The 13,886-nt window shown below is 41.9% G+C and overlaps 1 protein-coding gene across 1 annotated transcript in view; it reads left to right on the forward strand.

The window, feature by feature from the left end:
* Window positions 1-2,911: 2,911 nt before the first annotated feature.
* PEDS1 (plasmanylethanolamine desaturase 1) overlaps window positions 2,912-13,886 on the forward strand; it is a 38,942-nt gene continuing 27,967 nt past the window's right edge. The window contains exon 1 of the mRNA XM_070744630.1: window positions 2,912-3,344. Within this exon, the coding sequence (XP_070600731.1) occupies window positions 2,966-3,344 (379 nt within the window). The 5' untranslated portion in view covers window positions 2,912-2,965. The remainder of the gene's footprint in view (window positions 3,345-13,886) is intronic.

Raw genomic sequence — 13,886 nt, forward strand, 5'->3', positions numbered from 1 at the left:
TTTGCCGTTACAATGGCACTGAAAAAATGTTTCGTGATCAATGAGTCTCCAATTGATGAGTGATCTTTACAACTTAGCTGGGATTTGAACTCTGAATATAAATCATTTTCGGAGAAGGGCGGCATACAAATCTAATAAATAATAATAGTTTTTCACACCACCGATGCAGGATCCCCATAGTCATGTCATCAAAATTCAGATGCTTGGCAACTGACGTATATTTATGACCATCGCAGTCATGTAATAACTTTCTACAAATATCTGAGCCCCAAATTTTTGTTGCTAAGTGTGACATTTGTTAAATGGGTTTTGGGCCATTTTACAAGCTTTCTTACTACAGTTGTTAAGTGAATCCCAGCAGTTGTTAAGTTACACGGTTGTAAATGAATCTGTCTTCCTCATTGACTTTGCTATTGGAAGGTCACAAAAATTGATCAAGTGACTCCAGGACACTGCAAGCATCATAAACATGAGTCAGTTTGCAAAGCCTCTCAATGTAGATCATGTGACCATGGGGATACTGCAACAGTCATAAGTGTGAAAAATTGTCACTTTTTTCCAGTGTTGTAACTTCAGTCACTAAAAAATTGTCGTCTTGAGGACTACCTTAGTAGCCGCGTAGTCACTTAGTTGAGTTGTGTGGCTACAGAAATTGAATAAATAAAATCCAGAAATAATTATTGTTTTATGCTTCCCAGTCTAATTTCGAAAGCACCCGATTTCATCAGCCGATTTCATCAGTAAGGTTAGAACTGGACTGAAGGCCACCAGGAAATCCCAGGGCTGAGGAACCACTTTCAAAAAGACTGTCTGGATGCATCATCAGGTGGCTGAACTCAGCTCAATCCAGGCTACTTTTAGCCATTTGCTCCAAAGTCAAATGTGGCCTCTAACATCACAAGGCAGTCCACTCTGTTGTACCTGATGAACCTTTTGTATTCAGAGTTCAAATCCCACCTAAGTTGTAAAAATCGCCCGTCAAGTGGAGACTCATTGAACCTTCAGGGTTTATAAAGATGGAATTTGGGGCACATTACTAGAACAACTTTGACTTCAAAAAGGGAAAGAAGGAAAGTTTCCATTTTTATAGAAACCCACCAATGCATAATTGTCCTTTTAAAAAAATAGAATAGAATTCTTTATTGATCAAGTGTGATTGGACACACAAGGGAATTGTCTTTGGTGCATATGCTCTCAGCCTACCGAAAAGAAATTTGTCAAGAATCATGAGGTACAGCACTTAATGATTATGTATATATTTTACTATGGTAAACACATTCACACTCAATTTTTTTGTTTTATTGTTTATTCGCTACCAGGTTTTGATATGGATCTGTGGGAGTCCTCTGTTTATCAAAGACCTGTCTGGTTGCCAACTGCCTTGGACAGTGAAGATGAATCACTAGCAGGAGGCAGTGGGGGGGGAAGAGTCAGACAGGGCAATGGGTGCAACCAGCCCACCAGATAGTTCCCCAGCTATAGAGTCCTCAGACTCAGAAGGGGAAGATATCATGGATAACCCTATCTTGAATCCCATTGTGAACAGGATTCTGGGACGAAGGGAACAGTTGCGCAGGCGCCAAAACAGATAATGGAGTGCAGCTGTTCAGGGGTTAACGGCACTGTGGAGACTACGATAAATATGGGAGATTTGAGAGTACTTGGTGTGGTCGTTTATCGTTGGCGTGTTTGGAAGAAGAAAGAAGATTGAGCAGTGTGGGGCTGCTTTCTGTTTAGGAACTTCTGTGAACTCTGACACACTTAAGCCGGGAAGGGCTGAGGATTGGTGTGTGAAAACTCTGGATTTATAGCTCCATAAATTACTCCTGTTTGGTACATGCCTCCGCATCAAATGAACTGTGGGTGTGAGTATCTGTTACCTCTTGGGATTAATGAAACAGTAATGGGGTTTTCTGTGTTAAAAAGCCTCTGAATATAAGAGACTGTCTGACTTTCCTAGCCTTGTGTTTGAAATCATTCTGAACTCAGAGGGCTAATTACAATTAGCCAGGCAGAACAACTACTGTACTAGTTTTTTCTCATCATTCCCATCACCCATCTCCCCCCACTTATGACTATAACCGATTGCTTGTATCCTTAAGATTTTTATTAATATTGTTTCTTTGTTGCTTATTTGACGCTATGACAACCATGAAGTGTTGTACTTCATGATTTCCTTGACAAATGTAAACTGTATTTTCTTTTATGTACACTGAGAGCATATGCACCAATGATAAATTCCTTGTATGTCCAATCACACTTGGCCAATAAAGAGTTCTATTCTATTCCATTCTACTGCCCTCGGGAACCCCCAGAGTTTGCGTTTAAGATCGGCAATCAATAACCAATTTAAATAAAGAATTAAAAAATAAACTTCATTTTTCCCCAAGGAAGACACACACCCCAGAAGTAACGTTTGCAGGGTTTGGGTTTTTTGGGGATAAACATATATCCATCCTAAAATAAAATACAGGAATAGTATAAGGGCAGACTAGGTGGAGTATAAGGTCTTTTTCTGCCGTTAATTTTCTACGTTTCTATGTTTTCCCTACACCTCCATGCAAAATGAAACGGAAGGCAGGGCTACCCGGGCAACGCCTTCAGATCCCCCCCCATCCCGCCTTTTTTGCCACAGGTCTCTCCCTCAAGCCGGGCACGACCTGCCCACGCGACATTCCTCCCGCCCAGGTCCTACGTGACCCGTTCAGTGTCTAGGAAAAACTGAGGAAAACCTCCCCGTTTGGACCCTCGCCACAGCCGGGTGGGCGGAGCCGAACGGGCGTTCGCCTCAGCGAGGCCGGCAACGCTATTGGCTGAGGCGAGCGCGCGCGGATTGGTCGGCCCCTTGCCGGAGGGGCGTGACTCATCCCTGACGCCTCGTTCGGGCGGACGCGAGGGGAGGGGGCGGGGGAGGGCGGCGCGGGGCGAGTGCCGGCTGGCTGGCCGCGGGGCGAGTCGAGTCGCGATGTTGCTCTCGCCGCCGCCGCCCTCCTCGTCCCTGCCCTGCGGGCGGGCGGCAGGCGGCTCCCCTGGCCTCGGGGCGCGAGCGGCCGGGCCGGAGCTCCAGCGGGAGGCTGGTCCCCGAGAGCTGCCCGACCAAGAAGGGGAACGAGGCCGCGCCGGAACTATGCCCGAGTGCGCCCCGCTCCGGACGGCTGGAGCCGGCTCCGAACCGGCCAGGGCGTCGTCCGAGCCAGAGGCCGCTGCGTCAACCGCCCTGGAAGGAGAAAAAGGAAAAGAAGAAGGAGAATCACCACCGATCGCAGCGGCAGCCGGAGACTCCTTTCCCCGGTGGGGAGCGCAGCACGCGGGAGCTCGGGAGCTGGCTGAACTCTATTCCCCCGGTAAGGAGGGATGTGCGGGGATTTCAAAGGGGAGCTCCTCGGATTGGGATGCCCGGATTGTAACGAGAAGTGGCCCCGTTCGTCCATCTCGCTCATCCTTCCCCCCCCCCCTCTGCCTCTCACGGGATTATTGCGCACTTGGAGCGGCTCCTTTGGAGAGAAATCCATTGCCCCGCGGGGAAGGGTCGTCGGAATGAGCCTTCTAGGGGTCGTGCAAGTTTGAGGGGTTTAGGTTTTAAAAGCGGCGGGACGGGCAGGTTTGGCTTGTTCCCATATGCTTGGGGGGGGGGGAAGTAACCGATGGAGGATATGTTAAGGATCCCGTCCCCGTTTCCGGATCAGATTTAGTAAATCTGAAAAGTGGAATCTTTTTTTAAAAAAATAAAAAAAATAATCTTTATTAACAACAAGGGAAGGGATACATAGAAACACCTCATGGTCCATCTAGTCTGTCCTTATACTATTTCCTGTATTTTATCTTAGGATGGATATATGGTTATCCCAGGCATGTTTAAATTCAGTTACTGTGGATTTACCAACCACGTCTGCTGGAAGTTTGTTCCAAGCATCTACTACTCTTTCAGTCAAATAATATTTTCTCACGTTGCTTCTGATCTTTCCCCCAACTAACCTCAGATTGTGCCCCCTTGTTCTTGTGTTCACTTTCCTGTTAAAAGCACTTCCCCTCCTGAACCTTATTTAACCCTTTAACCTATTTAAATGTTTCGATCATGTTCCCCCTTTTCCTTCTGTCCTCCAGACTATACAGATTGAGTTCATTAAGTCTTTTCTGATAAGTACATAAAAGAAAATACAAATATATAGGGACATTGAATATAAATTATTGAATCACATTACACATTAGAAATGCAAGAAGGAATTTACAAAAAGGAAAGAAAAAGAATAAAGAATGAGAGCACGAGGAAAAAGAGAAGAAAAGAAAAAGAAAGAAAACGTATGACTATGAATCTATAATTACTGTGCTTATTGTCAACTTATCTGTTGACTATCTTTTTAAATTTGGTTAACGCTGCCTTAGCTGCAAAGCTGTCTACCTGCCCTGGGCCAAGCATTGGATCCAATCTTAAAAGAGAACAGAAGAGGGTATATGGGGACATAAAGTGAGGTCCGGGCCTCATCTACAGTTGGTGTCTTCTTGCTTTAACCCGTTTGTTCAAGATATTTGGTTTAATATCTTATTTGGTTTAATGCCTTTAATAAAAGGTATTTCCTTTTTCTTTTTTCCCTTTGTAGTCAGTAAGGGGTGTGTGCCTGAGGTTCTTATAAAATCAAAAATCTCATTTTAAAATACTTGGGAGGAGCTTGGTTTTGCTTCCTATTTAGAGATAAGCTTAATGCAGCCTGGGTTATTCCCCTTTATGAATGTACTAAATGGATAATTAAAGTAGGCTTGGGCCCTATTATTACCTGGAATAGAAATTGTGGGAAATTTCGAGGGAGTGGTCCACAAGAGTGGAAATCCGCCTTCATGCTGTTGTCAAAAAAACTTCATGATTTGACCGAGTTGAAAACTCTTTAATGAAGTTTTCACTCTAAGACCTAACACAATGGAATCAGTAGTGTAGATGCTCACATTGGCAAAATGACTTTTCTAGCAAGATAGCCATGCTAATCCATGTACTGTGGATTCATAACTTATTGCTAATGGAAAAGCAAACACTGCTTTATGATAACCTGTTATGATTGTCTTGGTTTGATGTCAGTTGGATTTTATTGAGAAATCATGGCCTTGTGCAAATTGGGACATGCTATATTTATGACATGGTTGTTTTGGAAGACCTTCTGTTTTTGTTTATAGATTCTCTGAAGGTTTGTCCAAAATCCAGGGTGTCATAGTTTGTAGAATAGAATAGAATTATTTATTGGCCAAGTGTGATTGGATACACAAGGAATTTGTCTTGGTGCACATGCTCTCAGTGTACATAAAAGAAAAAAATATACATGTGTCAAGAATCATGTGGTACAACACTTAATGATTGTCATGGGGTCAAATAAGCAATGAAGAAACAATCAATATTAATAAAAATCTTAGGATACAAGCAACAAGTTACAGTCATACAGTCCTAAGTGGGAGGAAAAGGGTGATAGGAATGATGAGAAAAACTAGTAGAAATAGAAGTGTAGACTTAGTAAAAAGTTGACAGTGTTGAGGGAATTATTTGTTTAGTAGAGTGATGGTGTTCTGGAAAAAACTGTTCTTGTTTCTAGTTGTCTTGCATTGCTTTGTAGCAACGTTCTGAGGGTGGGAGTTGAAACAATTTGTGTCCAGGATGTGATGGGTCAGTAAATATTGTCACCGCCCTCTTTTTGACTTGTGCAGTATACAGGTCCTCAATGGAAGGCAGGTTGGCAGCAATTGTTTTTTCTGCAGTTCTAATTATCCTCTGAAGTCTGTGTCGGTCTTGTTGGGTTGCAGAACCAAACCAGACAGTTATAGATAGACAGTTATTGTAAAGCTTGGGTGTGAAAGTCACAGCATCAAATTGCCATATGACATATCACGACTTTCCCCCTCTTTGCTAAACTGGGGATGGGCATGGACAGCGCATGACATATCCGGCCCATGGGCTGCGAGTTGGATACCCATTGTAGAGTATTATGTTGTTAGCCACCCCGAGTCTTCGGAGAGGGGCAGCATACAAATCTAATAAATAAATAAAATTAAATAAATAAATTAGCTTTGTGTCAAACAACTTTTGTCGGTTACAGAAAGTTGCACATTGTATTCAGATTCTAAGCCGTTTATATTCAAATGATATGTATTTATATTCAAATTTTATGCAAGCTTTATTCAACTCTAGTCTTTGCATTGCACAGTATGACTTTCAAGGTTAATTGAGTAACTCAGTTATTTCTCTTCTGGTGAACAGTTAAGGCATCAGGCTAGAAACCAGGAGATTGTGAGTTTTCTAGTTCCACTTTAGGCACAAAGCCAGCTGGTGACCTTGGGTTAATCTTGTTCAAACGTAAAAAGGTAACAATGGCAAACCGCTTCCGAAAAAAACTTGCCAAATAAACCACAGGGACGTGTCTAGACAGTCTCCAAGAAAAAGACATGAGTGGAAAGGAGAGGGGGCTAGAATATCTTAAGTAAATAAAATATAATTTTCTTCCTTCTCCTGTCCCAAAAAACCCTTTCCTTAATGATTGTGGCAGAAATTGATACTATATAATCCATGTGGTGGCAGAAATTGATACTATAATCCATGCGGTATTCTGTGAGATTTTATTTATTATTATTTTGACTCCTGATGACTATGTGGACAGATAGATAAAACTTTGAAAGTGATTTGCTGGTATCTTCTCTTTAAGGTTGAGGGAAAATAGCTCAAAATCACTGAATTATTTTTATGCCACCCTCTTGTTTTAAACCAGCATCTTTAACCATTAGGCCAACTGGTTCTTTTATATAGTTCTTCTGAGTAATATAAAGTACATTATACATACATGGTATCGGTTTAGCATGATAAAACAGGAGCAGGTGGGTAGACTTCCTTTGGAAAAATTACTGGTTTAAAATTCTCTCTGTCAGCACAACAATCTTAATCATTTTCTTGTTGAAACAAAAAGGCAGTGAAAGTTCTGGATGAAGGAATGAAATAAAAAATAGATTGGGGATGTGGTTAAAATTAAAGAAAGGCCTTTTGGCTGTATGCGTTTGGGATATATAATTAAGTGGAACGGCTCATCACTGGGTACAATAGTATTTTTAGCTCAGCTTTCTTTGTCAGTATGGCCTTCTCGTTTTTTTAAATCCTTGATTTTAAGTATTATGAATATAACAACCAGGATGCCTTTTTTAAAGACTGCAGAACAATAGAATATGAACATTTTTGTAAGTTCCTAAACTGTTTATAAAATGTATGAATAAACGAATAAAGTGTTTTATTTATCTGAACATTCAAAACTCTACTCTCTTAAGGAAAGGTGGACTATATATGCAATTTGATAAATAATCTGACCGTAATCATGGCACCTGACTGGATGCCTTTTCTCACAAATCTGAGTGTTGATTCTATTGGAAAATTCTTATCAATTTCAGAGCCAGTTTAATTAGCCAATTTAATGTGCAGCTGTAATTAGGTTTTAGTTGTGCTTCAGACATGAAACTTCATCAGGATGACTTCATCAATTTTTCTCAGCCTAGCCGTCCTCACAGGGTTGATGTGAAGAAACTAGGCGGTAGCTGTGTATACACCACCTTGCGTTAACAAAAAAAAAATAATGATAAAAATATAATGAATGTGTTGTGGTTAGCTCTGGCCCAGCTCCTGCCCCAAGGACTGTGGATGTGGGGGAGACATCCACATGCTGCAGGCCTGTTTTGGCCCCTGGTGGAATCTGATGATGAAGGCTCCTCTGACCAAGAAGACATGAGTGACAGGGTGGAGGAGAGTGGCAGACAGCTCAGAAGGAGATCAATTATCTAGCTCCTCCTTGGATTCGGAACAAGAGTTAATGATACAGCCACACATGCGGAGAGCGATGCATAGGCAACAACAACACTGAGAGATTATTATCAAAGAAAATGAGGCCACCTGTGGTAGGGTGGGGCTGTGGTAATTAGTGAGGCTGCTATAAATAGCAGCCTGTGGGTTTGGCCATTGTGGAGGATTATCTGATCCTTGTGTTTCATGACTGCTTTACTGACTTTGACCTTTTGTGTGCTGATCCCCCCCCCCCCCCCTGGCTTGGAAACTAAACCAGAGCAAAGTGTGTTTCACTTTGTGAAAGAAGAAGGACTGTGAATTGCCTCACAGCTGCAAGCTAAGTATCACAGAACTGATAAGGGACTTGTACAAATTACCAGTTTGTTTGGAGACGAGTGCTCTTTGCTATACCAAAAGAGGGCTTGGTTTAAGTGAATTTTCATTATAAAGAACATTGTTTTGAATTTTCAAACGTGTGTGTGTCTGAAATTTGTACCTGTGAATTTTTGGGAGGAGTGTACCAGAGAGCCCAACAGAACAGAATGATCTTTAATTGGAGTGTCCTCCCAATGTTTTGAATTGCAATCCTCATTAGGGCCAGTCTACATAAAGTAATAGTTGAAATTGAGATACAGAAAATCTAGGTCATCCAACTCCACAGCAACTCTAAGTAGCACACAATATTAAAAATAAAGTACCAACAACAATAAAGGAAAAAATAGTAAAACATCTCAATCATTCATCATTCCTACAAGGAGCCATCCATCTAATCTGACTCAATGTCTGGGATAAGTGCCAGGTTTTAAGGATCTGTTTGAAGAAGGCTAAAGTAGAAGCAGGGAAAATCTCTGGGGTGACATTGTCAAGAGTTGTTCTTGGTTCAGATTACTGTATATAACTGGCTCAGAAAAATTAACCTTTTGGGGCGTAATATATAGTGGGCTAGTAGTAGCTAATAATAGCAGCTCCACATGCTGCACTAGCTACCGATTAGTCTTCGGTCACAATTCATGGTGTTGTTTGTTACCTATAAAGTCCTACATGACCGAGGACCAGACTCTTTACAGGGCCGTCTCCTGCTGCATACCTCCCAGAGACCAATAAGATCGCCCAGGGTTGGCCTTCTCCAGGTCCCGTCGACTAAACAATGCAAGTTGGCTGGACCGCGGTGGAGGGCCTTCTCTGCGGCTGCCCCAGGTCTATGGAATCAACTCCCTTCCCCCCAATGTCCATACTGCTCCCACCCTACTGGCCTTCTGAAAGGCCGTGAAGACCTGGATTGGCCAGCAGGCCTGGGGGCCGTGATTACCTCCCAGAGACCAATGAATTGAATTTTATTGGCCAAGTGTGATTGGACACCCAAGGAATTTGTCTTAGTGCATATGCTCTCAGTGTACATAAAAGAAAAGTTTCATCAAGAATCGGAATCATGAAGGTTTGGCAAGCATGTCATAAAGAAATCTGGAAAACCTAAGGAGATAGCCTTTTCTGTTCTGCATAGGGTTTAAAAATAGAAAGCCGAAAACAAAGATCAGATTGGTGGATGGGATTGAAATCAAGCAAGGAGTATGAATCTTGTACTACAAGTATTGTAATAATGGATTGTAAAGTGTGGCCTGGCGCTTGGACCTTGTCTTTTCATTTGACACTTGACCTGACACCTAATATTACAAAAATGTTGGCTGACTCCTTCATTCAGGATATAGCATGTTTTTTGTTTTGTAGCTATAGTTTCAATGGTGTGCCTGTGATTTTTGAGTCACCTTTTCTCTGCTTTGAAAAGTAACACCCAAATTATCCTAGATACCAATGAATGAGGCTTATACATGCAAAATATCAGCTGAACTGCTTTATTTAATCTGGTTTATCGGTTGCCTATCTTAACTGGCAAAGTGTCTAAGAAGCAATATTTTAATTTTGAACTTAATTTCGGAGTATAAAATATTTTTTACCTGTTTGCACTTTATTCAATTCTGAAACACCATAGAAGCTGTTTGTTGTATTGGCCATGTGGATAGTCATAAAATATTGCAGAGCTGCCCAGCCATAAAGTATGCTTTGGAATAAATATGTTTACAGCAGAATCACACGCTTAACTCTTAACATAGCCATTCATGTCAATTTGACATTCTTAAAAAGTTTAAAATTCAATCCAGCATTGTCTCAATAGTTTAAGATTACAGTATAGGAATGATAGTGTTAACAGACACAGAAGGTGCTAGGTTGAGAAGCTACAGTGGCATGTTTGGTATTTTTGATTGTTCCACAAACAGCTCTGATGAAAAAGATAACATATTTTACAGTTAATTGAGGATTCACTAAACTGCTTTCAAAACATCCACTGGAACATTTTTGTTTTTTATACAAAGAGTTTTTGTTCTCTTAGTTAAGGCTTCACATAACAATGATCACATGTCAAATCTCCTCTTATTGTTCCTTGGCCTCTTGCAAATCCAAGGACAGATGTGTGAAGAAATCATTGGCAGTGGGACATTTTGGGAGGTTTGAAATATATTTCATTTTAACAGCTCTAAACTGTAAACTTCTCCTGTGCACTGCTAAGGAGAATCTAGAGTTAACTTCATCAGTTGTCATGGGGACTGAGTTAATTGATTGAATTAAACACGCCCCCTCTCTCTGCTCCATAGGCTGTATTGATTCAGTTTTTGTAACTCGGTGCAAAAGGGATGTATTTATTAGCTCGGCTACCAATTTTCATAAACAACTGAAGTTTTGTATGCTTGGACTCTTCCTTAAAACTAAAGATCACTTATTTGCAGCAGGCATGTATGCAGGTTAGCTGGTACACCGGAGAGAACTGCCATCGCTAAACAGCTGATGTAGCTGGAGTCCCTGCTTCATGAGGCTATACTCCAAGTGAAGCAGCAGTTGACAGAGACAAGCCCTCTTCGTTTCTTTATCGACCGATCAAGCGGTTCCTTTGGAGTCGCTGTGCTCTGTCTGGAGGAGGTGAGAAGTGAGAGTGCCGAAGAGGCTTATATTGCCTCTGTGACTGGCAGCAGCCATTTTAGTTGAAGTAGTGGCCATTTTGTTTTTCCTAGCTGCGATCCGCCTGTTGCCGAGAAGCTTTCATCATGGCGGCCGTTTTGTTTGGCCATTCTGATAGTTTTCCATTGCAGTTCATGATGGTGGCCATTTTGAGAGGCCATTATGGCTGGCCAGCTGCTGGTCACCATTTTGTTCTGGTTTTTCTGCCCTAGAAGTCTAATTATAGCTGATTTATGCTGCAATTATCATAGACCATTGTTTGTTCCAGCTGCTTTTCGCTATTATTGATAGTGCCTGGGATGAATGTTGTTCCCAGGGATCCGTGGGACAGAATTGATTATCTCCTTGCCCAAGCACAGTATAGGAGTCCCTGCCTATGGGCATTACTCCTTCAGCCCTCAGTACTTCTGGGTGTCCAGGGCTTGTGGGCCTTTCACCACATCTGGAAAGTCTGACAAGGGACAGGAAGTTGCGGCCACAAAAAAGCCACAGCCAAAATCCGGACCTCCTCTAAGGACAGGGCTGTAAATCTTCAGACTACTGAGAAGCAGGCCTCTGCAGCAGCGTTAAAAGCATCAGGGGCTTAGAAAAGCAATTTGCCAAGGCGCAGAAGCAGGCAGAGGTGCCATTGGCACAGGCACCCCAACATTTGGACCCAATTTTGCTGCAGTCTCCCAAGTATCTGCCTTCTCTTCCATTCCAAGTGGCTCCTCGGGTCCTCTTGGCCTCTCTACCTGTGGACACAGGAACAGTGTTCAGTAGGGACCGGTCAACAGATAAGCCCATGACCGCCCAGGGTGTGGTGCAGGGAAAATTCCCAAATGGAGAGAGAATCCAAACTTGCGGGAACTGTCCAAACCCGCCCTGGCTGCTGGGTCCAGGGTTGCTGGATTTTGGCTCCCTTATATGGATGTACACACATTCATTGAAAAACACAATCATCACAGCCGGTAGAGCAGAAAGAGAGGGCGTGTTTAATTCAATCAATTAACTTGGTCCCCATGCCAACCCATGAAGTTAACCCTTGCTTGGACTCTCCCTGCAGCACGCAGATAAACCAACTTCAGGTAAGCCAACGCTACTTTACTCTTAGTTTCATTGGCTGTGTCCAGGTTCTAACATTATAATGTGAAAGAGAAATATTGGTGCTAATAGAGGAAAATATTTGTAGATCAGTGTTCTACTGTGGAGTCCTTAGTGTTCTCTGTCCTTGATTGTTTTCTTCCAAATGTTTTATTACACAACTAGATAACATCAGTACTAGAAGGGAGTTGTCTTTGTCTTCTTGCAAATATTTCATTATATAACTACGTAACATCTTCAGTGCTAAAAGGGAGTTTGCTCTCTGTTTATATCAGTGTTGCTGGGAGTGTTGTTTTCTTTTTGGTAGTTCCTTGATTAACCAGTATTGTTTGATTGTCCGAGGTGGTGGTTCCTTCACTGGGATATTGTTTACTGCTTGATTGTTGGTCTGGTGTTTGTACCCCCTATTTGTTGTGTTGATTACTGATGGGGAGCTGTTCTGATCCTTTTGGGTTTGTTTTTGATTATCCTGAAGAAAACAACACCAACACCAATTAGGTTATCAAATGTCTACAAGGAAACAATCAAATTTGGCACCAGGAATTCCAAAGAGGAAATATTGACTTAACTTTCCCAATACCATATATCAGTGGTGGCGATTGGCGAACCTTTTTTGGCTCAGATGCCAAAAAGGTGTGGTGCACATCATAGCATGCACACGCGTGCCCACACCCATAATGTAATACCCTCCCCTGCATATGCGCACAGGCTTCACTGAAGCCTCTGGATTTCTGGTAGGCCTGTGGGGACGTTTTTCGCCATCCTAGGGTTCAGGAGTCTTTCCTGAAGCCTGGGGAGAGCGAAAACAGCTGAAAAGAAGGCCAAAAATCAGCTGACTAATGCACACATGTGTGCTGGAATTTACATAGGGCAGTGCCTTGCGTACCCTCAGATATGGCTCCGCGCGCCACCTGTGGTACTTGTGTCATAGGTTTGCCATCACTGCCATATATCATTCCGTATGTCTTTGTCATGTCCTGCTGTATTTGTATTTTTTAAATATCTGAATCCAAAATGCAATCTTTCCACATACACAACTTAGTTCTAGATCATTATTCCCCAGTTGGCTGGGGAATTCTGGAAACTGTAGACCTCGTATCTTAAAATTATTAAGCCCCTGTTTCTAGCCCCTTGATCAATACAACTGCAGCCTTCAGTACAGTTTCTTAACAGAAACCCTTTAGAAAATCCATACCACTTCCAAAGTATGATCTCATCATAAATAATGCAAAAGCATTGTAATAAATTGGCAATTTCAGATTACCTCCAAATGCTATTTAATTTGTCATTTCTGCAGGAAGTGCCCCTAAGGTCACGATTTTCTTTGGGCTGTGTTGGGCCTATAATTAGCATTTTATTAAGCAGGCAGTTTTAGTTAAAAAGGCCAGTTTGTCCAGTGATTAAGGCACCAGGTTTGAAATTGGGAGCGTGTGAGTTCTAGTCCCATTTTAAGGCGCTAAGTCAGCTGGGTGACCTTGGGCCAGTCATTCTTTTTCAGCTTAGCCTCCCTGACAGGGCTCTTATTGTGGGGAAAATAGAAGGAAGGAAGAGTACTGAATAAGATGCCTTGCTACTTGAATCACTTATTATAAAATAATAAAGCTAGGATATTAAATAAATATGTAGTAGATCCTTGGAACAAATTTCCAGCAGACGTGGTTGGTAAATCCACAGTAACTGAATTTAAACATGCCTGGGATAAACATATATCCATCCTAAGATAAAACACAGGAAATAGTATAAGGGCAGACTAGATGGACCATGAGGTCTTTTTCTGCCGTCAGTCTTCTATGTTTCTATGTTTCTAAATACATATGTTTCCTAACTTCTCTTTATCTCTTACCTCTGCTATCAGAATTGTTTCAGTTGTACTGATGTTTTTGCAACTTGTATAATCTTGCTAAAATTTTGCCTGATTTATGGATGAAAAAAAATATTTGGTGCACTGACAGATATATCCCAAGTTGATTTACAGAAAATGTGCCTCTATATTTATTTC

Source organism: Erythrolamprus reginae, chromosome 3 (assembly GCF_031021105.1).
Source record: "Erythrolamprus reginae isolate rEryReg1 chromosome 3, rEryReg1.hap1, whole genome shotgun sequence".
NCBI lineage: Eukaryota > Metazoa > Chordata > Lepidosauria > Squamata > Dipsadidae > Erythrolamprus > Erythrolamprus reginae.